The sequence below is a fragment of the Chinchilla lanigera genome, unplaced genomic scaffold (genome assembly GCF_000276665.1).
Source record: "Chinchilla lanigera isolate Chin_1 unplaced genomic scaffold, ChiLan1.0 scaffold00024, whole genome shotgun sequence".
Classification (NCBI taxonomy): domain Eukaryota; kingdom Metazoa; phylum Chordata; class Mammalia; order Rodentia; family Chinchillidae; genus Chinchilla; species Chinchilla lanigera.
Genome location: NW_004955425.1, coordinates 20,676,034 through 20,701,241, shown reverse-complemented (window position 1 = coordinate 20,701,241; position 25,208 = coordinate 20,676,034). Strand labels below are relative to the sequence as shown.

General features: G+C 42.2%; 1 protein-coding gene across 3 annotated transcripts in view; it reads left to right on the top strand.

Moving 5' to 3' along the window:
- Positions 1-25,208, top strand: part of Dna2 (DNA replication helicase/nuclease 2) — a 40,659-nt gene that overhangs the window by 3,829 nt on the left and 11,622 nt on the right. For all 3 annotated transcript variants that reach the window (XM_013514833.1, XM_013514834.1, XM_013514832.1), the window contains exons 3-14: positions 759-941; positions 2,535-2,718; positions 5,137-5,282; positions 8,734-8,865; positions 12,062-12,281; positions 16,525-16,642; positions 17,265-17,430; positions 18,536-18,730; positions 20,590-20,820; positions 24,074-24,190; positions 24,269-24,378; positions 24,940-25,049. In XM_013514833.1, coding sequence (XP_013370287.1) covers positions 759-941; positions 2,535-2,718; positions 5,137-5,282; positions 8,734-8,865; positions 12,062-12,281; positions 16,525-16,642; positions 17,265-17,430; positions 18,536-18,730; positions 20,590-20,820; positions 24,074-24,190; positions 24,269-24,378; positions 24,940-25,049 — 1,912 coding nt within the window. The remainder of the gene's footprint in view (positions 1-758; positions 942-2,534; positions 2,719-5,136; positions 5,283-8,733; positions 8,866-12,061; positions 12,282-16,524; positions 16,643-17,264; positions 17,431-18,535; positions 18,731-20,589; positions 20,821-24,073; positions 24,191-24,268; positions 24,379-24,939; positions 25,050-25,208) is intronic.

Here is a 25,208-nt window from a genome sequence, read left to right as displayed (position 1 = left end):
CGGACTCCTCGGCCTCTGCAGTGCGGGCCGTGCGGGGAGGGCGCCGCGGCGCTGTGCGGGAGACCCCGGGGGTCTCGGGCCGCACTGCCGGGTCGCGGCGCGGAGTGGGTGGCTGAGACGGCGCAGACCAGTCGCTTCTGCCTCACCCTGCGGAGGCCTGCGCCGCCCTGATGGGCCGCAAGCTTGCTTGCTCGGAAAAGCGGGGGCTGCTTAATTCCTAGGAAGGTTTTATGGGAGCTCCTGCAGTAAAAACTGTTGGAAGAAGTGATTTCTAAGTGTGCTGTTCCGATGTAAATGTTAGGGCTTGCAGTGGATCACCTGGGTGCTCTTCGCAACATAAGCAAACCCCGCCCCCCCACTACTACCACACACACACACACACACACACACACACACACACACAACAACCCCCCCCCCCCCCAAACCCCCCCCCCCCCCCCAGAGCCCTTAATCGTGTTTCAAATGACATTGCTTCTGGGGAGTTTTTATAACAGGCATTCTTCCATCCTGCCTTTGCTCAGTTTTACCTAATTTAGCTAAAGGTCATCGTGATAAGCTTTCAGCATGGAAAACCAGAAGGTTGGTTTTTAGATAAATACATTAAATGACTTCTTTTTTTTTTTCTTCTTGGTAGCAGGGATCGAACTCAGAACCTTGCGCTTGCCAGGCAGGTGCTGTGCCGCTGAGCTACATCCTCGGCCTATTAAATGACTTGCTTCATGGTTGTGTTAAGATAGTTCTGTATGTGTATGCTTAAGATTTCAGAAGAAAGTGGAAGCCTCCTTTCCCAAAACAGTTCTGAGCCGAGGACCCGATAACCGCTACCTGGTGTTAGCGGTTGATGTTGTGCAGACGGAGGAAGGAAGCTACGAGAAGCACCTGATGCTCACGACATCCCGGTCCCTAGAACCTGAAGAACAGTGCCTCCTTAGGGATGACTGGTAATTTTCTCGTGACTTCGAGCACTGATTTGGTAGTCTTAGGGGTACCCTCCTCCTTGCCCGTGCTAGGCAAGACTTGAGCTACATCTGAAGCTCCAGGGTACATTGTCCGTCTGTCTGTCTGTGTCTCTCTACCTCTCTGTCTCTGCTATTGGGAATCAGATCCAGGGCATACTACCCCTGAGCTGCATCCCTAGCCCTGTTTTGTTTTGACACAGGGTCTTGTTAAGTTGCCCGGGTGGCACTCAAATTTGCAACCCTCCTGCCTTAGGCTCCCAAGTGCTGGGATTACAGGTGTGCAGCTGCTCACAGGATACTGCTTTAAAAGTCTTCAAATAATTATGTGGATATTGTGTAATTTTTTTTTTTTTTGTCTTTTGGAGACAGTTTCACTATGCAGTTCAGGCTGGCCTTGAGCTCACTTTATAGCCTAGGCTGGTCTGGAGCTCACAACAATCCTCCTGCCTCAGCCTCCCAGTACTGGATTACAGGTGTGCGCCACCACATCCAGTTTGTAATTTAGTTGTTGAAAGGGGATAGATTTGAACCTAGATTAATCCTGTATGAAAATTGTGTCTGTTACTCCAGCATCTCACGTCTTGTTCCAAAGTTGATTTTTATTGTCATTGAAAATCGTGTATAGATTGAGTATCTTTTATCCAAAATGTTTGGGACTAGAAGTACAGTATTTCATGTTTTGTATTTTCTTGGGTTTTGGAGTATTTACTGTACCTTTTGCTTTTTGTGTGTAGACTGAAGGTTAGTTAGAAGTAGGTAAAATTTTATTCTTGCTACCCTGGGTTTGACTGCATGTCTCAAGACTCAAGAAAGCTGTAGATGTGCTGTAAGTCTTAAGAAGGGGAGGGTTATTTGAAAAACCCGATTCAAAATTGGAGCCATATATTATACTAGCAGTGGTTTAATTGTTTTGCTAGACATTTGTTAGACATTGCTAAGCTGTTTTCCTTTTTAGTACTTAAGGAAGTGGGAAAGACTACATCCTCTTAATTTCTAAAAAGACCTACAAATTTAAACATAAAGTCTCTCTTCTCTTCCCTTATCCCCTTCCCCCCCTTCCACTTTTCTCTCTCCCCTTCCCCTTCCTTTCCCTCCTTCTTTCTTTCAATTGAACCCAGGGCCTTTGCACTGAGCTTCATCCTTTTTATATTTTATTTTGAGACAGGGTCCTGCTAAGTCACTCAGTTGCCCATATGGAATTTGGGACCCTCCTGCCTCAGCCTCCCAGAGTGATAGAATTATAGGTGTAGAATTATAGGCACATGTCACCGCACCTTTTGAGAAATACTTATTTCTTCCTCAGATAAGACAATCAGTTATTGGAGCCTGGCCTGGTGGGGCATGCCAATAATCCCAGCACGCAGGAGGCTGAAGCAGAAGGATTGTTGCCAGTTCGAGGCCAGCCTGGGCTACAATGTGAGCTCAAGACCAGCCTGAACTGTATAGTGAGACCCTGTCTCAAAAGCACGCACACACAGAAAAAAGATAATCGGTTATTTTTTGAAGCTTCATTGATAAGTTTAAGTGTGAGAACCTAAACTATGTATTTTTATTTTAACTTTGCTGTATTTTCAGGTGTTCTGTACCAGTACAGCCAGGGGACATTGTTCATTTGGAAGGAGACTGCTCGTCTGATACTTGGATAATAGATAAAGATTCTGGATTTCTGATCCTGTATCCGGACATGCTGATTTCTGGTACAAGCATAGCCAGTAGTATTCGATGTCTGAGAAGAGCTGTCCTGAGTGAAACTTTTAGGGTAAAGATTCTAACAACTCATGTTTATATAGCATCTTAGATTGTAGAACCCGCCTTTTTTGTGGTGCTGGGAATCTCGTTAGCTAAACAGTGTACAATGAGCTGCATTCTCAGCCCCTAAGTGAGAAAAATTCTAATTTAAACCAAATGTGGTGGTACACATCTATAAACCCAGCATTCTGAGAGCCTGAGGCAGGAGGATTAAAAATTTGAGCTAAGTCTGGACAACTAGCAAGAACTTGTCTCAGAAATAGGGTTAGGGCCAGGTGTGGTGGGGTACACTTATAATCCCAGCGCTCAGGGGGCTGAGGCAGGAGGATTGTTGTGAGTTCGAGACCAGCCTGGGCTGTAAAGTGAACTCAAGGCCAGCCTGAACTGCATAGGGAGACCCTGTTTCAGAAAGACAAAAAAAAAAAAAAATAGAAAGGGTTGGGAACTTAGCTCTGTAAAGGTCCTGGGTTCAATCCATAGTAATGCCAAAAAAAAAAAAGATTTAACATGCCTACGCATTTCTAAACGTGGCTTCATGTGATTCTCAATAGACTAGAAATAAAATCTATTTTACTTTATCTTTTTAACTTTTTGTTTTATTTTTTGAGACAAGGTCTCAACTGTGTAGTTTAAGCTGGCCTTTAATTCACTGTGTAACCTGTGCTGGTCTCAAACTTGTAGCCAGCTTCCTGCATCAGGCTCCTGAGTGCTGGGATTACAGTGTGCTACCACACCCAGTTTTTGTTGTTTGTTTTCTTTTGTTTTGTTGGTGCTTGGGATAGAACTCAGGGCCTTGTGCATATAAGGCAAGAAATCTATCAATGTACTGTATCCCCAGCACCTTTTTTTTTTTGGTTTTTGAGACAGGGTTTCAATGAATATTCTACTCGGGCTTTGAACTCACTGCATAATCCAGGCTGGCCTCAAATTTGTGGTGATCCTCCTTCCTCAGCCTCCTGAGTACTGGGATAATAGGGATGTGCCACCACTCTCAGCCGAATACTTCCTCAATTTTTTTTAAAGATAATTTTGTTATGGTTTTAATTTTCTCATGCAATCTCTGTTACTCATTTTGCTTATTTGTTTTGTGGTGCTGGGGATGGAATCTAGGGCCTCACATATGCTAAGCAAGCACTCTACCACAGCTATGTCCCAGCCCTACTTCCTTAAATTTAAAGTCCAGTTTCTTTCTTTCTTTCTTTCTTTTTTTTGTGGTACTGGGACTCAAACTCAGGACCTTGCACTTGCCAACCAGGCCACTGAGCTATATCCCCAGCCCTGTCCAGTTTATTTCTAATGTTTTTCTAAAAAAGTTTTTCCGTTAATGTTGTAATTAATTAAAAAAATTTTTTTTGGTACCAGGAATCAAACTTAGGACCTTGCACTTGCCAGGCAGGCACTGTGCTGCTGAGCTATATCCCTGGCCCCTGTAATCAGCACTCAAACAAGTCCTTACTCTGTGTTTGGTTGACACATCTCTTAAGTTTTTTTTCAACGTCTGTTGTGCCCTCCATCACTGTTTCTGGGTTTTGTTTGTCTTTCTGAGACAGGGTCTCCCTATACAGTTCAGGCTGACCTTGAGCTCACTTTGTTGCCCAGGCTGGCCTTGAATTCACAACAATCCTCCTGCCTCAGCCTCCTGAGTGCTGGGATTACAGGCATGTGCCACCACGCCCGGTTTATCACTGTTTCTGTAACAATTGTTGAAGAACCTAAGTTGTTTGTTAAAGTTTTCCCCTCCTCCCAATTTTTGGAAATTATATAGTTAATCTATGTGTATGTAGAAAATTAGAACTCTAGCTATAGGAAGAGTAATAAAAAGAATAATACCTAGTAGAGTCTAGGCTGGACTTAAACCAGCGATTGTCTGTCTAAAAACAAAAAATAAAAACAGCTGGAGAAGTAGCTCAGTGAGATTAGAGAAAAGTACTTTTAAAATATGAAACATTTGATCTGGGTGTTTTGGTGCAGTCCTAAAATCCTAGCTACTTAAAAGGCTGAAAAAGAAGGATTACAAGTTTGAGGCCAGCTTGAGCAGCCTCTCGATATCCTTTCTCAAGGTTTTTTGAAAAAGACTGCAGATGTAGCTCAGTGGTAGAGCGTTTGCCTAGCATGCACAAGGCCCTGAGCTCAATCTTCAGCACCAAAAAAAAAAGAAAATACACTGAAGGGTTTCTATGTTTTAAAAAATCCTTTTAAAAGAGAAATACGTTGACTTTAAAAAAAAAAACCTAAAATTTGCACAAAAATTGAGATAAGTCTGAGCGGAAGAAAGTGAAATACGCCTGTATTTCCACCTACCAGAAAAATACATTAGTGTTTTGCTATGTATCTTACCCGTACACATTGACTATATAGTGGTCATACAATATACTGTTATGTGTTTATATGTTCTGAAATAAAATGTTTTTATCGTTTGTCTTCATAGAGCTCCCACCCAGCCACTCGCCAGATGCTGATTGGTGTAGTTCTCCATGAAGTATTTCAGAAAGCAATAAGTGATAGCTTTGCACCAGAAAAGCTAAGAGAACTTGCTTTTCAAACTGTTCAAGAGATAAAGCATTTGAAGGAAATGTAAGTAGTTGCGATGTTGCCCAGGCTGGGCTTGAATTTGGCATGCTCCTGCCTCAGCCTCCTGTAGTGCTACCATAATGGGTGTGTGCGACCATGCCCAGCTGCCTTCTTGTAGTGTTTTGCTGCTGGTGATAAACCTAGGGCTTTGTGCACACTTAGCTTGCGTTCACCACAGGTACACCTGCAGTCCTACATACTTGCTTTGTGGGCCAAGAACACTGAGCTACTCTTTGCAGTTTTCAGAATACAGCACAATGTTAACAGTAGTCACTGTGTTGTATGACACATCTCTTGAGCTTATTTCTCTGGTCCAGCTGGAGTTTTTTAACTCTCTCCTCATGTCCCCCTCCCCGTGCCTCATATATGTTTAAACCCCCATAGATATTTAGATACCTCGTTAGTCTAGAGCCCAATTTGGAAAAAACAAAACAAATGGATGAAAGAAAAGGTTTCTGAGCAGCCAGAATTGATGTAATGAAATCCATGGGTTATATGTTTCTTTTTTGTACCGGAAATTGAACTCAGGACCTAGCACTGGGCAGGGGATACAGCTCAGTGGCGTAAGCACCTGCCTGGCAAGCTCAAGGTCCTGTGTTCAATTCCCGGTACCAAAAAAAAAAAAAAAAAAAAAAAAAAAAAAAAAGGACCCAGCACTGCTTAGGATGCTCAAGCCTCTGGGTTCAGTACCCAGCACTTCAATAAAAGCAAACCAGAAAAAAACCTTGTGCGCTTGATGCAGCGGCCTTTCTCTCCACCTTCAACATGGTTTTGCTTTTACTAGTTTCTCTTTTAGGGTAGAGGGGTTTGCTCTGTTACTCAGGCTGATCTCCAAGCTCGGGCTCAAGTCATCCCCCTCAGTCTTTTGAGGAGCTGGGGCTGTAAGTGTGTGGCACTGTGCCTAGCAGATTTGCATATATTTCTGAGTTACCTGTTTCTAAGAGGCAGCAGGGAATAAGGGCCTACTGTAGAGGCACTTTCATAATCATATAAAATAAAGGTTGGTATCTTCATTCCAGGATGTAAGAGGAAACTAAAAATACAGGTTCTCAGCACTCAGGAGGCTGAGGCAGGAGGATTGCTGCAAGTTCAAGCCCAGCCTGGGCTACATAGTGAGTTCAGGGCCAGCCTGAACTGCATAGTGAGACCCTGCCTCAAAAAAACAAAAGCTAGGGCCAGGGATGTAGCTCAGCGGCACAGCACCTGCCTGGCAAACGCAAGATCCTCAGTTTGATTCCCAGTACCGACAACAGCAACAAAGCAAAAGTGAAAAAAAAACCCAAAGAAATAGAAAAAACCAGGATACAGAAAGGTCACAGTTCTAGAGGGATTCGTTCTTAGCAGATTTTTGGCTACCACTGAATTATGTCTTTGTTACTTATCATGACACCCTAAGTTATTAATGGAAATTCGATGTCTTGTAATTATGAAATGTAAATTATCTAATAATTTTTTCCCATCCAAAGTAATGCCAGTCCTATTCAAGAGAATCCTATTTTAGGATATGTGCTGCCAAAGCAAGCACTGCAAGAGAATCCTAAAGCAGGAGGACCAGAGTTCTTTTTTTTTTTTTTTTCTGGTATGGGGAATTGAACTCATGATGTCGCATTTGCCAATTAGGTGCTGTGCCGCTGAGCTAAATCCCCAGCCCCTACAGAGTTCTTTTTGTTTTTTTGTCTTTTTGAGACAGGGTCTCGCTATGCAGTTTAGGCTGGCCTTGAGGCTGGCTCACTGTGTAGCCCAGGCTGGTCTTGAACTTACAACAACCCTCCTGCCTCAGCCTCCTGAGTGCTGGGATTACAGGTGCACGCCACCAAGCCTGGCCAGAATTCTTTTCTGTCTTGTTCATAGACCCTTTCCCTGTGGTTCAGAGGAAGATCTGTTCCTTTGACTTCTCATATAGATGAAAGGTTAATTTAGAAATCCTACATTCAGTACTGTAATCTCAGGACAGACCAGGCTGCTCCATGTCTTTTGCTGAGGCGTGCCTAAAATTAGTGATGAAGACTTTACATACAGGGGGTGTTAACTCATATGAACTGTTCTGGAAACCGAGAGTCCTAGTCTGAGCTGGTGCGGTGTTGCACACCTGTTGCCCCAGATGTTCTGGAAGCTGAGGTGGGAGGATCCCTTGAGCCCAGGAGTTTGAAGCTATCCTGGCCAATATTTTGAGTCTCCGTCTAAGAAAAAAAAAAAAAAAAAAAAAAGAGTCCTGGTCTCATTTGAAGTCACACACTAGGAAAAGTCTGCCTGAGGAAATCATGACACTGAAAACTGGTTCCTGAATAGTTACAGAAAATAATTTAAGAAAAAAATGATTGAAGATTGTAAAGGGCTTTTATATGGGTTGTGTCTGTAGATAATTCCTGTACTAGAAATCAAAACTGAGATAATTAAAATAATTCATTTAAAAATAGCAGGTCATTTCATGTTAACATAAATAACATCCTTATGAAAAATAATAATTATTTTGAGAAAAATTTAATGAGATGAGTGAGCTTGTTTTACATTTTTGCAAGTGTTTATAATGGCTTAATACAACACAGCTGGTTTTTCCTATCTGCTTCTGCATCCTGAGCTACATCCTCAGCCCTGGGAATCAAATTTAGGACCTTGCACTTGCCCAGCAGGTGCTTGTGCCGCTGAGCTATATCCCCAGCGCCCTCCAGCCCTTTTTATGGTTTCTCTTGAGGTAGTGTCTCACTGAATTGCCCAGGCTGGTCTCAAAGTCACAGTCCTCCTGCTTTGGCCTTCCACCTTATCACTCACAGCTCTTTGAATTTCTGGTTTTTATTGCTTGGCTTCAGGATCAACATATCCTACTATTTCTGTTTTATCCCAAAGATATACTTGGGACCTTTCCCTCCAGTGACACCTGGTAGAGTTGAATTGTAGCAGATAATCTGAAATTAGATGTCGTTTCCCTGTTACTTGGTTTTTCAGTTGTGTTAAAATACTGAAAATTACTGTCTCACTCGTTTTTAGGTGTACAGTTGAGCGGCATGAAGTACATTCACATTGCTGTGCCCATCACCACCACCCCCAAATCCTTTTCCTCCTCCCACCCTGGAACTCTGTACCCACTGAATAAAACCTCCTCCTCTTGCCTCCTCCCCACTTCGGGCAACCCCTGTTCTATTTTTAGGGTATAATTTTGACAACCCTAGACACTCATATCAGTGAAATTGTGCCCCTGGCTTGTGACTGGCGTTTTCCCTAGCATAGTGTCTTGAGGCCCACCCGCACTGTAAACCACCCCCATCTCCACCCGCAACCCCTGTGGGACCTTTCTAGTGCTTGCGCCTGTGCTGAGCCACTCCTGGCCCCGCCCTGGTGCTGCTGCCACATTGTCTAGCTGCCCCTTTGCTGGTGGCCACTTGATCTGTTTTTGATGTTTTTGTCTTTTGTTTCTCATACTTCCTGCTTTCATACTTAATATCTCTTGTTTTGCCAGGTACCGCTTAAATCTGAGTCCAGATGAAATAAAACAAGAAATAGAGGAGTACCTTCCTGCATTCTCCAAGTGGGCCAGAGATTTCATGCATCAGAGTGTTTCGGCTGACTTCCCTCAGATGCAGCTTTCCCTGTAAGATATTCATGTTTACATATTGTTCATATTTGTAGAGCAGGAGCCTGTTTTCTGTGTTGAATCAAAGCTTTCTAAAGTCTGAGCTATTAGGGCAGGGATGTCGCTCAGTGGCACTGAGTGCGAGGTCAGTGAGTTTAATTCCTGGTACCAAAAAGCCTGAGCTATTATAGTTAGCCTTTTTGTTTGCGTGACAAATTGTGGTCCTTCATTGTCTTTTTTTTTTTTTTTTTGGAGACAGGGCTTGTTATGTAGCCCAGGCTGCCTTGAACTCGAAGCAGCCCTCCCACCCCAGCCTCCCAAGTGCAGGGTTAGGGTGTGCGCCTCCATGCTTGGTCCTTAGCATGTTCGTATGACCAGAGTCCAGTGAATTGAAAATTGTGTTTTCATTATAAGAAATTGTTCTGATTTATTTTTAATTTCACTTTAATAATAATTCTAACTTTTGTTTATTTACTTATATGCTTATTTTGCAGAATTAAGGGCATACCCAGGGGAGCTCTACCACTGAAATGCATCCTCATCTCTTTCTTATTTTTTATTTTGAGACAGAGCCTCAAAACTTGTGATCCTTGTGGCCTTGAATTTGCAATCCTCCTGCCTCAGCCACCTGAATAGTTGGGATTAGAGGCATGTGCCACCATTGTCCAGCTGTGTACAGATTTTGTATCTTCTTTTGTTTCCTTTTTTTAAGACAGGGTCTCTTCGTTTTTTTGTTTTTTTTGAGACAGGGTCTCACTATGTAGCCCAAGCTGACCTCCCAACTTTTGGCAATCTTCCTGCCTCAGCCTCCCAAGTGCTGAGATTACAGGTATGGGCCAGCCTCATGGTCTTGTTGTATAACCCAGTCAGGCCCCAAAATCACTATCCTCTGTCTCAGCCGCCCAAAGTGCTGATATTACAACTGTGTGCCACCATGCTTAGTTCTTTTTTTTAATGGGGGCGGGCGGGGGGTGCGGTTCTGGTACTGGGAATTGAACTCACAACCTTGTGCTTGCCAGGCAGGCGCTGTGGCGCTGAGCTAAATCCCCAGCCCCCACCATGCCTAGTTCTAATAGCAACTTTTAAAATTAGTTATCTTTCTTGTATTGGTAGACATGTAACATTTTACAAAAAATAAATTTTGCTTTATTCTATAAAAACAGTACATACCGTGATCAGATAAGATTTGGTCAGCAAAAACAGATGAATAGTTAAGGAATTTGTGATAAATTGTGTCTTCCCTGAGTCCCACTACTGTTTCTTCAGTAACTCTAGAAGTGTATACATTTTCCTGGTGATTTATTTGAAGTGCCTTTGTTGTTTTGGTCATTCACACTGAACTCACCATGTAGCTCAATCTGGTTGGAACTTGAGATTCTTCAGCCTCAGACTCCCTATTAGTGGGTTACAGACATGTGCCACCAAATGTGGCTTATTTGAAGCATCTTAAAGCAAGTTTTAAGAAAAATTAGGGAAATGAACATTTTCTTCTCTTCATTCGTTAACAAAATATCTTTTGACCTTTGTAAAATGAAACTAGCAGATTAAATTCATCTAGACCATGCTTTTTTGAGTCTGGGTCTCACTACACAGTTCAGGCTGGTCTTGAACTCACTTTATAGCCCAGGCTGGCCTCTAGCTTTCAATGATCCTCCTGCCTCAGCCTCCCGAGTGCTGGGATTATAGGTGTTCACCACCACGCCTGGCTCTTTTTTATTTTTTGTAGCACTGGGGATTGAGCACAGGTCCTCAGGTATGCTAGGTAAGTGCTTTACCATTGAGCTACATCCGTAGCCCTTTTTATTTTGAATCAGAGTCTGAGTAGATTGCCCATACTGGCCTGTAACTCACAGTCCTCCTGCCTCAGCCTCCTGAGTAGCTGGGATTATGAATTTTTGGCACTATACCTTGCTTCAGCTGGAATTCTTACTCTTTTAAAATTCATCTTTGATACAATGTGTTTATTGCTAAAAACTTCTTTCACTTGAGACTTTTACTAGATTTAGTATTTTATATGACTTTGAGCCTAAATGTTTAAAATATGTTTCCAGTAGATTTCATAAATAAGAATTAAACACCGAACTGACTTTTCTTCCAATCCCTTTTGTTGAGTAACTAACTGCCCTGAAAACAAGTAACTATTAGATAACGGATATATGAGAACTTTAAAAAGTTATCTGCATCTCCTATACTTATATACTCTTTTTTCTCTTTTTTGTGTTCTTGATTAATAGTTATTAAAGTCTGAACCTCTTTTATAATATAGAAGACAACATTGAGTACTTGATTTTAAATACTGATCATAGGGGGCGATCATATTGATCATAGAGGGCGATTCACTTAATGATTACACAGTGAACTTGAGTGGCCAGGAGCTCCTCCACAGTTGTTTTGTTGTTTTTTTTTTTTGGTTTTTGTTTTTTCTCCGGTACCGGAAACCGAACTCACGACCTTGCGCTTGCCAGGCAGGCGCTTTTGCCGCTGAGCTAAATCCCCAGCCCCTCCTCCACAGTTGTCATGTGGGGTGTGCAGGGGAGGAGTTGGGTGAAGAAACCCACACCTCCTTCGTGGTGGTGATGGACAGCTCCTCTCCAGCTTGAGGTGCATTGCAGGAAGGAGAGGTCTCCTGCCGGGCAAGTGTGTCACATCAGGCCCTCATGTGCTAGTGTATGTCATGAGTGTGTACTAATTCCTATCATTGGTTCAGCAGGCCGAGTAATGAGACCATTGGGTGAATGCAGAGTTGGGAGGTAAAGGCATGAGTTAAGAGTTTAGTTCATTCATTGTAGGAATGAAATAAAAGGGAAGATGATGAATATTAAGAAGGACTAAGTTCCATGAGCCAGAGTCCAGGGAACAGAGGTTGCGAAGCTGGGGCATCATCAGAATTGCTTGGAGGCTCTGTAGGTCTGGTGGCTGGACCTGGCCTGGTGGAGCAGTCTGCAGCTGGACTGAGTTTGCATTCGTGACGACTTCCCCAGTGATCCTGATGCCGCTGGCTCAGGACCATGCTTTGAGAGCACTGCACCATAGAGTTTCCCATCCTCACATTCCCCATAATAACAATGGCCTGGGCTGAGGGTATAGCTCAGCAGCACAGGCGGCTGTCTGGCAAGCGTAAGGTCCTGAGTTCGATTTCCAGTACCAAAAAAATGAAAATAACAGCCAGCAAACAGGTGGCGATTGTTCTAATTGTTCATGTGTTTTTTTGTAGGCCAAGTGACGGTAGTACTAATAATTCAACATGTAACATCGAAGTAATAAGCTCACTGGATATCGAGGAAAGCATTTGGTCCCCTAGGTTCGGCATAAAAGGCAAAATAGATGTTACAGTTGGTGTGAAAATACATCGAGGTTGTAAAGCGAAATATAAAATCATGCCACTGGAGCTTAAAACTGGCAAAGAATCCAATTCTGTTGAACATCATGGTCAGGTATAAATCTTAAAACTGTTGCCTGATTGTTTCATGTCACACATGCAGGCTGCATTGTATGTGGTGGTTCCGTTCAGGGAATGTTTGAGGTTTGCCTGCACCTCCTCTGTTTGCAATACGTCGGAGTCCTCAGCTTCCTGGTATACACTTGTGTAGTAGATCATTTGCTAGCAAGGCAGTGCAGGAGTTGAGCTTATGAGCCAGCGACACTGCGTTTATGCTAGCGTCCACCCGTTTATGCAGATGCTGCCAAAATTATTCATGGCGGGTGGGAAAAGGAAGCACACTTGGGGATTTTTCCATGTATATTAGTCTATTAGGTGTTCTCAGAAATTTTTTTTTGTCTTTTTGAGACAGGGTCTCACCATGCAGTTCAGACTGGCCTTGAACTCCCTATATAGCCTAGGCTGATGTTGAATTAGAGGCAATCCTCCTGCCTCAGCCTGCTGAGTGCTGGGGTTACAGGCATGCACCACCACACCCAGCTTCAGAAATCTTAAAGTAATACAGTTTGCCTTAGCTAGATTTAATATAGTGTCTCAAACCTAATTTACCATAGCTTTGGCTTTTTTGCGTGTCATATTAGAATACCCTTCAGGAAACATTAGCTTGGATTTTTTTTTTTTTTTTTTTTCTGGTACTGGGAATCAACCTCGGCCTCACATTTGCCAGGCAGGTGCTGTGCCACTGAGCTATATCCCTGGCCCTGGACTGATTCTTTGACCTTCATGTGATGATGTTGATTTTTGTCTGAGATGAAATAATAGAATTTTTTTTACTGTTATGACAATTGAAGGTGTTTGTTTTGTTTGGGGTTTTGTGTGTGTGTGTGTGTGTGTGTGTGTGTGTGTGTGTAGTACTGGTACTGGAGAGTGAATGCATTGCCCAGACTAGAGCTGAGCTTGCAGTCTTTCTGCCTCAGACTCCAGAGTTCTGGGATTACAGGCTTGATTACCATGCCTGAATTTAAAAATTAAATAAATTTAATTTTTAAAGTTATCTTTTAAATTCATATTCCTCTGTCTTCAACATAATTTTTCATTGCTTTTAAAAATTATTTGAAATTCATATTATAGTAATTTAAGAAACCAAAGTAACAGAGTTGTATTTTGTTTTCTGATGATTTCCATCTTTTATACCTATCAGGCAGTCTGCATTATGTTCTTACAGAAACTTTTAAATCAGTGAAGATAAAACTAAAAGAGAGAAAAAAAACTAAAACATAAAATTGTACTTTTGTTCTTTAGTATGTGCTAAGGAAACACGTTACAATAAATAACAAGGTTTCAGTGTAACTTAAATTTGTTTTAGCCATTGAAATTTTTTCATACTATTTGAGCAGATTTTGTGTAAAAATTCATATTCGAAATACTGAATTACATAATTCAGGGATTAAAGAGACTATTAAGTCTTTCTTGTCGCTCTTAATTGTGTATGAAATATTAAAGGTTATATAGAAGCTTTTCAGTTTGAAATGAAAAGTCATTTTGTTTTTTCACCTACTGGGTTTTATAAATATGGGAAGTACAAGGAAAATTAGACTTCTACTGTGAAGAGACTTGAACTTGGGGCTAGGGATTTAGCTCAGTGGCACAGTGCCTGCCTGGCAAGTGCAAGGTCGTGAGTTCGATTCCCGGTACCAGAAAAAAACCAAAAAATAAAAAATAAGAGACTTGAACTTTCCACTTGATGATACAGAAGTGGCAGAAATTACGAATGGAAGCCTGAGGTAGATTAAAGCCCTCTTAGGGAATATTGTGCCAAGGTAGAAAGGAGACTTTTTTTTGGTCTTTTTGAGATAGGGTCTCACTATGCACTTCAGGCTGGTCTTGAACTCACTTTGTAGCCCAGGCTGGTCTCGAACTTGCATTGATCCTCCTACCTCAGCCTTCAGAGTGCTGGGATTACAGACGTGCACCACCACACCTGGCTGAAAGAAGACTTCTTGAAGTCGAAGCTTTAAATTAGAGTGGGGGATGCAGCTCAATGGCAGGTGCTTGCTTGATGTGCGAGACCCTGGGTTCCGTTCCCAACTCCAAAGGGAAAAGAAAAGAAATTTAAGGGGATGCATATCATAGACATGAGATTGGAAATTGTTCAGTTGATTTTTTTTTTTTAAGAAGCTTGATTGAAATTACTTTGAAATGCTAAGGAAGAAAGAAAGATAATGTGGTCTAGACTTGGGGGAGCTTTTTCCTGATTGCTGCTTTAATTTGTTGTGCCTTCAAGGCAGAGAATATGCTGTGCCAAATTGTATTCAGTTGGAACTTTTATCTTCACTGAAAGAGAAGCTGCAGGAAAAACTTAAGACTAAGATGGTTTTGATTTCAGCATCACACAGTTTTTATTTTGTACGGGGACCACACCTAGACAGGAGAGAAGGAAGAGAAAAAAATGGTGAGAGAGGAATTAAACAATGGAAACAAAGGTTTTGTAAAGAAGGAGGGGAAGGAGGATTGAAAGGAGGATAGGAGAAGGGGGGAAAAAAGAATCAAGTTGTGTCATGTACAGGTACAAATTCCCTATAATGAATGTGATCATTATGTATACCTAACATGTACCAGTAAACATAATTGTTTTGTTTTGTTTTTTGTTTTGTTTTTTTCCCAGTACCAAGAATCAGACTCATGACCTTGTGCTTGCCAGGCAGGCGCTGTGCCGCTGAGCTAAATTCCCAGCCCCCAGTAAACATAATGAAAAACATAAAAACTGGAAAGTGTAGGGAAACCTTGTACAATATGCCCCCGAGGCTTTGATGTTTAAGCAGCGGGTTGACATAAGAAGCTTATGTATGCAGGTGAATTTATTTAGGAAATAGCTAAAACTTCAAAATTTATCATGACTGTTTGCTAGGACAGAAGGTTTCCACATTTTACTTGTAGATATTTTAACTTATCCAAAGTATTTCTGTATATGTCTTAACTTTTAGGTATCTAGGGTTGAATTTTCCTTGCAAAATTTGTATATTGAGATTTCTTCTGTATTTCTGTTATATTTGTTATTTGTACAGTCACTACTGTTTTTGACTGACACAAAGGAACAAAACTGCCAGTTGTAGAGGAGGACACCTGTAACCCCCCTTGGGAGACTGAGGGAGGAGGATCACAGGTTCGAGGCTGGTCTAGACTACATAATGAATTGAGGCCTGTGTGACATTAATGAGACCTTGTTCCACAAAAAACACCAAAGAACCACACACAGAAACCCCAACCCAATGTTTCCTTTTTTTTAAACTTGTCTTGGGCACTTAGAGGTGAGTTTATAGATGTAATTAGTAGTATTTACGCTGCAAATAGTATGTACTTTTATAAATTAATAATTTTATTTTTTTGTCTTTTTGAGAGCGTTTCACTGTGCAGTTCAGGCTGGCTTTGAACTCACTTTGTATCCCAGGAATAATTGTATTTTCAATATAGCTTAGAAAGTACAGTAGGGTTATAAGTATTTTGACATTGTATTTATGTGTGGTAATTATAATTCTTGGACTTTATATTTTGGAATTTTATGTTTTAAAGACCAGATCGTCCTAAATCGTTTAATATTTGACTCTTAGAGATTTCCCAAGAAATCATTGTCCTTAGGTTGTGTGCGATTCCGCCTGAGTGACTTGCTCTTGCAGCGTGTGGTAAGGAATGGTTTCTGACTTGCCTTAGGCGGCTTCCTGAGGGCACTGGTCAGTCTCAGGCAGTCAATGTCTCTGGCTCTAGGAAATAGCACGTGCACTGTGTGTGGGGTTAGGCTCATTTATGTGTCATACTAACCATGACATAAATGAAAAGCATTGTAGTGTTCATCTATTTTAAATTGGGAAAACAGTGTCTAATGTTAACTTCTAAGTGTAAAACAGGTTGATTAGCTTTTTAAATTTGTGGAACTCTAAATATTTACCGTCTAAGAAAAATTAACTTTATTGTCTAAAATTGAGAAGTATAATTTTGGTGGCGGGGTTGGGACAGGGTCTTGCTATGTGGTTTAGGCATTACTGTGCAGTCTTGAACTCGCAGAGACCCCTGTGCCTCAGTCTCCTGAGTGCAGGGATTACAGGGATGTGTCACCACGCCTAGCCACATAACTTGTTTTATGCAAATTAAATGTTTGACATTAAATTGTTTTGTTACCTTTACCAATTTGGCTTGTTTTCTAAATGGAAATAGCATCGTTGACCTTTTGATGTTAAAGTTATATGTTAGTTACATGTAGGGAAAGTTGCAGTTCTGTTTAACAGTGTTCCATGTTCCTCCAGGTGGTTCTCTACACACTGCTGAGCCAGGAGAGGAGAGAGGATCCCGAGGCTGGCCTGCTTCTCTACCTCAAGACAGGGCGGTTGCACCCTGTGCCTGCCAAGCATCTGGATAAAAGAGGTGGAGCTGCCTGCTAAGGCTTTTACTTCTAGCCCCTCTGCCACCCTCAGCTTCTGGCCATGGTTTTATGCCTGAAGGTCTGCTTACAGCATCTGCCAGCCTATTAAGTTGTGCTTTGTAAATGTGGTACTTTTCTGAAAAAGAACTTTAGTGATGTGTTCTATAGTTGAAAACGTCAACTTTTAAAAATTTTGTTATACCAAACTTCAGATTGGACTTTATGTTATGTTAGAGATGCTCTAGATAGTGCTGTCCTCAGCATTCAACTAATGAAGTATCAAATTGACAAATTCTTACCTATTAGAAGGTAGGTGTTTGGCCCAAGAACTTAGCAAGTAAACAGAAACTTACAGGACATGTACCAAAATGTGACTGTAGTCCAGTGTAGTGGGAATGTCATTGCTGCTCTCTGCTTTTATGCTTTTAAATCTGAGTTTTACTGTTCTAAAGGAAAAGATACATGAGGGCTGGGGATTTAGCTCAGTGACACAGCACCTGCCTGGCAAGCGCAAGGTCGTGAGTTCGATTCCCGGTACCGGAGTAAAACCAAAAAAAAAAAAAGAAAAGATACATGATAAACATGACTAAACCCTTGCAGACACTTAGCATTTTCTCCCTGTAGAATTACTGAAGCTGAGAAACCAGATGGTGTTCTCGTTGCTGCACCGTACTAGCCAAACTGCGACTGCAGAGGAGAGGACACAGCTTGCTCCTTTGCCTCAAATAATCGAGGAGGAAAAAGTCTGTAAATACTGTTCACAAATGAACAACTGTGCTCTTTATAGCAGGTACGCACACTCTTCAAAAAGCTTTAATTCAAATTGAGCATGAACTCTGTTTCATAACATTGGTGGCTGATCTGGCATTGATGATTTTGTGTTGTGTTGTGTTGTTTTGTCCTGTGGGAAACTGAGCCCAGGGGCTTCACTTTGAGCTGTATATCCCCATACTATTTTTACTTCATCCTTTTATTTGGAGTGTAGTACTTGTTGAAATGACAGGAATAGTCGGGGGGAAAAAGTTCATTTTATATTTTCAGACAAGTCCATATTCCATTTTCTTGTTAAATAGTAGAATGCTTTTAAAACTTTTTCCAAAGGTAGTTTAATTTCACTACATATAGTTTCTTCTTCTTTTTTTTTTTTTGAGACAGGGATTCACTTTGTAGTTTAGGCTGGCTTCAAACTCGTGAGGATACCTCTGCCTCAGGCTCCCAAGTGCTAGGATTACAGGCATATGCCACCATACCCAGCTTCACTGCACATAGTTTTTGTGAAGTGAAATAATTTTAGGATTTGGGAATCTAGTTTAGACAGATACCGTTGAGGTATTTTGAATACAAGTTTCCTTGCTGGGTGAGGTGGTACATGCTTATAATCCCTGGGCTTAGGAGGCTGAGGCAGGAGGATTGCCTGAGTTTGAGATTAGCCTGGGCTACATAGTTCAAGGCCAGCCTGGGGTACCTATCAAGACCCTGTCATAGAAAACAAAAACCAGAGAAACTCCATTCCAAATGATTTTCCATGTTTTAGATTAACTTGCTTATATTATAGAGCTGGGTGTACAAATACTGTCATTTCAAGAAACATGCAGTTGTATAAAAGGCCAGAACTTGTTGTGTATGGGAATGAAGACTAGCTTATAGCAAGATTAAACTGTTTGATTGATAGTCAGCGGAGGCAAAATAATAATATTGAATTTCTTACACATTTGTTGTTTTGAAAAAAGCCAGGCGGCTTATAAAATGAAATTGCTTTTAAGGAAAATTAGGTTTGAGGTTGTTAGACAGTGTGGTCGCATATATGTGCACTTACTTTAGGAAAATGTTATTTCATAGCAAGGCAGTCAAGTGCTATATATGAGAACAGCTCTAACATGGACCTTGGTATTCAGAGCAGTGGAACAACAGATGGAGGACAGTTTGGTCCCAGTGGTTATGCAGCCCAGGATAAAAGAAGCTACCGAGCACCTGAAGCTCACGCACTTAGAGTATTTCAGCCTTTGGTGTCTCATGTTAACCCTGGAGTCACAATCAAAAGAGAACACGAAGAATCACCAGCATATCTGGCTAGTGCCTGCCTCTGAAATGTAAGTAGTCCGCTTCACAAGGTGAAATGTCAGTCACTCAGATTAGCTGTTGCTGTGGCGCTTGGACTTGGCACCTGCAGGTCATGTGGCTTTGTTCCTGACAGTGCGGGGTGCCGGCTGTGAGCTGTCCTGAGTGGAGCAGCCTCTGCCCTCGGCTGCATGCTGCCACACCTCGTCAGGCATGTGCTTGCATTTGCAAGACATTATCTGTGGCTCAAGAATTCTTTTTTTTTTTTTTTTTCTTTTTGAGACAGGGTCTCACTATGCAGGTCAGGCTGGTCTTCAACTCACTTTGTAGCCCAGGCTGGCCTTAAATTCACAGCAATCCTCCTGCCTCAGTCTCCCAAGTGCTGAGATTACAGATGTGTGCCACCGCGCCGGGCCAAGAACTCTTAATTTCAGACTGACGACGTGGCTTCTTGTGTGTGAAGCCTTGGATTTGATCACTAGCACTACACATAGAGAACAAAAGAAAAATCTTATTTTGAGAATAATGAGTGTTGGGGATGTAGCTCAGTGGCACAAGTACCTGCCTGGCAAGCACAAGATCCTGAGTTCAATTCCCGGTACCAAACTCCCCCGAAACACCAAAAATAATTAGTAAATTCTTTTTTATCATTGATATTAATGTAAACGAGTGTATCTGTTACTTATTGGTAGAATGAAAATCAATGAAGTTTGACTTGAGTTTTTAAATACTAGTATTATTTCAGTAAAATTATATATTAGTAATAAAATTTTGTGGTTTTTTTGGGGTGATGCCTGGAATTGAACTCAAGACCTCATACTTGGCAGGCAGGTGCTGTGCCGCTGAGCTATATCCCTGGCCCCTGTTTTTTGTTTGCTAAGCTACTTACAAATAGTTAGAATTTTGTGTATCTTTCTGCAGTAATATTCTTCATGTAAAATTTAGTTGTCTTAGATTCATTTTTGTCTTTCCACAATGAATATTGATGACAGTGTGACTCTAGAAATAATTTGGCCAGGTGTGGTGGGATTACACCTGTAATTCCAGCACTCAGGAGACTGAGGCAGGAGGATCACTGGGAGGTCAAGGCCAGCCTGTCTCAAAAAACAAACAAAAAAAGGATCTAAGTATCTTTATCTAGTTTTAGACTTTCATAAATGGATTTTTTTTTTGTCCTTTTGAGACAGGGTGTCACTATGTAGCTCAGGCTGGTCTTGAGCTCACTCTGTAGCCCACGCTGACCTCGAACTCATAACAATCCTCCTACCTCAGCCTCCCAAGTGCTGGGATTACAGGCATGATGCGCCACCATGTCAGGCTTAAGTGGAAATATTATAGTAGAGAAAGTTCATATATAGTTGTAGTTAGATTACATGAGTCCAGTGCGTACATCATGCATATATACCAGTTTCCCTTTGAGATTGTGTAGTACTTGATAGAGGTGTCAGGTTATAAATACTAAACATGTATTTCTTAGGAGCATTGGAATTACTAATAAATATTACTTCTTATTTTAATAACAGTTACAAATCCTCTTGCTAGCACTAGGTTATTCTCATCAGGTTCTGGAGCAGATGTTACAGTTTACCTCTGTAGTGGTTTGCAAGGCAGCATAGAAGGCAGGGTACCTGTCAGGCACCAGTGTGCTGGTCATCATGTTCAGAGATCCCAGGCTGTGGGTGCAACGGGGTGGTGGTGAGAGATCACACACACACTGAGAGAGGAGCGTTGACTTAGCTTTTCTGATACTTTAGCTTGTAGAAAATGTAAAAAAGGACAGATTCAATATTAGTATTGATTGCCTGAGGCCAGATAAGCAAATTGTGTGGAAAAATGCTGATGTGATACGTAGATGATATAAACAGGAGCTTCGTGTCTTTCTCTTTTATAGGGAAGAGAGTGGGAGCTGCGTTGGCGGCCTGATCAGAACAGAACCTGTAAAGAGAGTTTGTGATGGACAATACTTACATAACTTCCAGCGCAAAAATGGTGCCATGCCTGCCACAAATCTGATGGCAGGGGACAGAGTTATTTTAAGTGGAGAAGAGAGAACACTGTTTGCTCTGTGCAGAGGATATGTGAAGGAGATTAACATGACAACAGTAACCTGTTTATTAGACAGGTAATAAAATGCTTTTTTTGGTAGCAGCTTTGTCAGGTACACAGCCCCCGTACCACACACCCACTGAGCAGTCCCTGCCCGCTTGATCCCTCCTCCCTGCAGCCTGGCGACTGCATTTTGCTGTCTGTCTGTGTGGGTTTACCTGTCTGGATTATGGCATCAGTTTCACACTGACGTTTTTTACTTAGCATAATGTTTACAAGGTTCCTCGGTATTTGAGCATGTCCTCGTGGCCCCTTCCTTCCTTCCTTCCTTCTTTCCTTCCTTACATAACTGGGCATGGTGGCATATGGCTGTAATCCCAGCACTCGGGAGGCTGAGGCAGGAGGATCGTTGTGAGTTCGAGACCAGTGTGGGCTACAGAGTTAGCTCAAGGCCAGCCTAAACTGCGCAGTGAGACCCTGTCTCAAAAAAAAAAAAAAAAAAAAAAAAAAAGGAGAGCCTGCCTTCCTTCCCTCCCTCCTTCCCTCCTTCTTTCCTTCCTTCCTTTCTTTCTTACTTTTTTTTGTGACTAGATGGTTACTTCATAGTACAAGTGGGCTACATTTTGCTAGTGGACATTTGAGTGTAAATAGTATTCTATGAATGTTCACCTACACATTTTTATGTGGTCATATTTTCATATTCTTTATAGCTACTTAAATGGAATTGCTGGGTCACGTGCTAATTTGATGTTTACTGTTTGAGGAACTGTGAAACTTTTACTTAGTGTATTATGTTCTAGTGCTAACGTGCACATGACCTTTTCTGAATCTCACAACTGCATGTATGTCGGGCAAGGTAGATGCCTGTCCCCTTGTGTTAGTTACGCAGTTTATTTCTCTTAGTTCTGTAGGCATTCACCATTTTGTTTCCTCCTTTTAAAAAAGTTTTTTGCCTGGTAGCTGTTATTTAAAGTGTACTTACTTCAGTGAAAGTAAGTTGACTTAAGAAAAAAATACTAGGTAAATAGAATAGTTGGCATGAAGATTAGTGGCAGAGACCAGGTCCATGTTAACTGATTTCTGTATTGCCCACCCTAGTTACTTTCCTCATTGCTGAGACAAAGTACCTGACACCGAGGTTAGAGGAGGAAAGGCTTCTTTGGCTTAGAGTCTGGAGGTTTCAGTCCATAGTCGGCTGGCTCCGAGGCAGGGTGGTGTGGCAGAGGAGAGCAGTCATGGGGTCAGCAAGCAGTGAAGCAGCAGCAGCAGAAGCTGCTCCCCTTTTGGTCCCTTCCAGGCTGCCCGGCCTTTGGGTGCTGTCACCCACACCAAGAGCGGGCTTTCCCATTACCCACACCCAAATGTGCCAGGCCAGTGAGAGCACTCATTTAGTAATCACACACTTAATCCCAGCGTCACCCACTAGATCAGCCATCCCTGAAAAGCCCCACCTATGACTTCATGAGGCTTTGGGGGACATGGCTTAGACACAAGCCCTAACACCCCGTTTTGCATGGCCAGCCCCTCACAGCTGATACTGAATGGCCAGAGGTCTGCAGCTGGGGCTTGTGAAAGCTGGGTACATGCAGTGGAGATGTCCAGGCTTGTTCCTGCCAACCAGTGATCTTACCTGGGCTATCATTTCTCTCTTATAGGGAGGAGAGCCCTGTCTGGGTTCTATGACGCAGGAGTGTAAGCCACAGTATTCCTGTTGTTGCTTAGGGTTGCCTGCCAGCCTTGGCAGTAGGTTTTTGTGGTGGTGCAGATGGTACCCAGGGCCAAGCGCTCTCCTGAGCTGTATCCTTGGCCTTCCTAGCAGGGTGTGTGTGTGTGTGTGTGTGTGTGTGTGTGTGTGTGTGAGTGAGATGTGGTAGGTGCTTTGTAAATATCTGAGGAATTATCTGAGGAAATACCTGAGGAATGTATGGTCTTGTGTGTAGGCACATACATGTTATTTTTCAATCTAATACATGAAGTTTTCAAATTAATAGGAAGATAGGAAAGGCATTCAACCCAATTTTAGGAGGCTCAGGGAAGGCTTTTTGAAAAAACTAATTGTGGATCTTCACCCTATAGATTAGTAAAGTAGTAAATGTGAGTAGTATGCCAGACTGAACCAGTGTGTTCACAGGCATGTGACAGGTCGTATGCCATGGTGTTTTCAAGAAAGTGACCGTAGCTGAGTGTTTCTGGAATGTAAAATATAAGGGAGTGATTGGAGAACTCAGCTCATACTAGGTCTTAATATACCATGTTTAGAAAGCTTCATTTTATTTTTTAAGTGTTGTAAAGCGTTTGTTTTTGTGCTGGGAATTGAACCCGAGTCCTTCCATATGTTAGGCATTTGCTCTACCACTGAGCTACATCCCCAGCCCTGTGACATTTTATCAGAAATATCAAAAGTAATTGGATTTGCATTTCCTTATGGGTGAATTGTGGAGATTTGAGTTAATAAAAGGCAAAACTGAAAGCAGAGAAACTTTGAAGCTGTTATAGTGGCTCAAGGTGGCTGTGGTTGAAGGCAAAGTTAGTGTTGGTGGAGACGAGAGAGTGATAAGTATGTAGAAAGAATTGGCTAGCAGCTGGGTATGGCTTTGGTGTGGGGCCAGGGAAGAGGGTCGGGAAAGAAGGATCAGTACCCTGGTGTGGATCCAAGTGCCAGTGACTGAGATCAGGACCAGAGGCAGCAGCTCAGGTACAGCAGGGATGAGGAGTTCAGTTCTGAGTACAGGAACTTTCATAGCTTGGGTTTTAGCCAGGTGGAGAGATCATGCTCCCTGCAGATACCCAAACCAGAAGTTTGGGTGATAAACCAGGTAGGAGGAAAGCGTAGAGCTGGCATAAGGATGGAGGCATATGCTGGCCAGGCAGCATAGAGGGAAAAGAGCAGCAGCTCAGTGGACCAGGGAGGGACTCCAGGGACTCCTGGTTAAAGGGGCAGGCAGAGGTGTCAGGGAGGCAGCAGCAGAGAGGACTGTCCTCCAGGCTGGGAGAGGCGGAGCTGTGTGTTTAGGACGCTTCTGAGTGGTGAGCATAGTAAATTGCAAGGTCAAGTGGATTTGGAGCAAATGTTACAGGTTTGTCACTGTCCGTTGCTTTGTCCTTGCTGCTGTGTCCTCTGTGTCCCCGTTGCTCCCCTCATGGCCAGATGCTGTCTGTCAGCAAGTGTGAACGAGGGACTGGGACTGAGAGCCTTTTCCTTCTTTTGTTTCTCTGGTAGCTATTTTAGTAGCTGTTCTAGCCCATTTACTCTTTTGGGAGGAAACATACTTCTTACAGAGACCACATGGAATGAAAAACAGTCACCTGTATTTGTTTTGCTGTTTCAGGAATTTGTCAGTACTTCCAGAATCGACTTTGTTCAGATTAGACCAGGAAGAAAAGAACTGTGATATAGATACCCCATTAGAAAATCTCTCTAAATTGATGGAAAACACTCAGCCCAGGTTTGTAACACTGAATAAATCTAAATTTCTTCCCACTTTCCTGAGTGATACTACTAAAAATATCTTCTCCTTTTTCAGCAAGAGACTTCGAGATTTAATCATCGACTTTCGGGAGCCTCAGTTTATACCCTACCTCAGTTCTGTCCTTCCACACGATGCGAAGGACACAGTGGCCGGCATTCTGAAGGGTACACTACAATCAGCACTTTGAGTCATTTTCCCTGGTTCTATTTGTAACTAAGCTACGCCTTTTCTTTCTCGTTTTCTTTTCTTTCTTTCCTTTCATCTTTTTGAGACAGGGTTTCGCTATGCAGTTCAAGCTGCCCTTAAACTTACGCTGTAGCCCAGGCTGCCCTCGAACTCTCAGTGATCTTCCTGCTTCAGCATCCTGAGGACTGGGATTACAGGTGTATGCCACCACGCCTGGCCTAATTTGTTAATAATTGACTAGTCTTGCCATTATAATGGTCAGCCAGAGACCATTTGGAAGTAGTTTGTATGTAAAAGTCAGCATAATCCCAGTATTCAGGAGAGTGACGCAGGAGGATCACTGGGAGCTTGAGGCCAGCCTGGGCTACGTAGCAAGACCGTATTTCCAAAAAAAAGAAAAAGTCAACATAACTTTTTTTGCTTTGAAAGGAAGTATTAAAGAACAAATGCAGACAGGGATTGCTTTCTTTTCTGAACTACTGGATTTGTATATTAAAATTCAGTAATCTTACTCTTGTTATTTTTTAATTTAAATGTAGGTTTAAATAAGCCTCAGAGACAAGCAATGAAAAAGGTTCTTCTTTCAAAAGACTACACACTCATCGTGGGGATGCCTGGGACAGGAAAAACCACGACCATCTGTTCCCTTGTAAGGCTATTATTCGCTTAGAAACTGTTTGTGTGCTCGCTTCAGCAGCACATATACTAAAATTGGAATGATACAGAGAAGATTAGCGTGGCCCCTACATAAGGATGAGAGGCAAATTCCTGCAGCTTTCCATATTTAAAAAAAAGAAACTGTATCAAC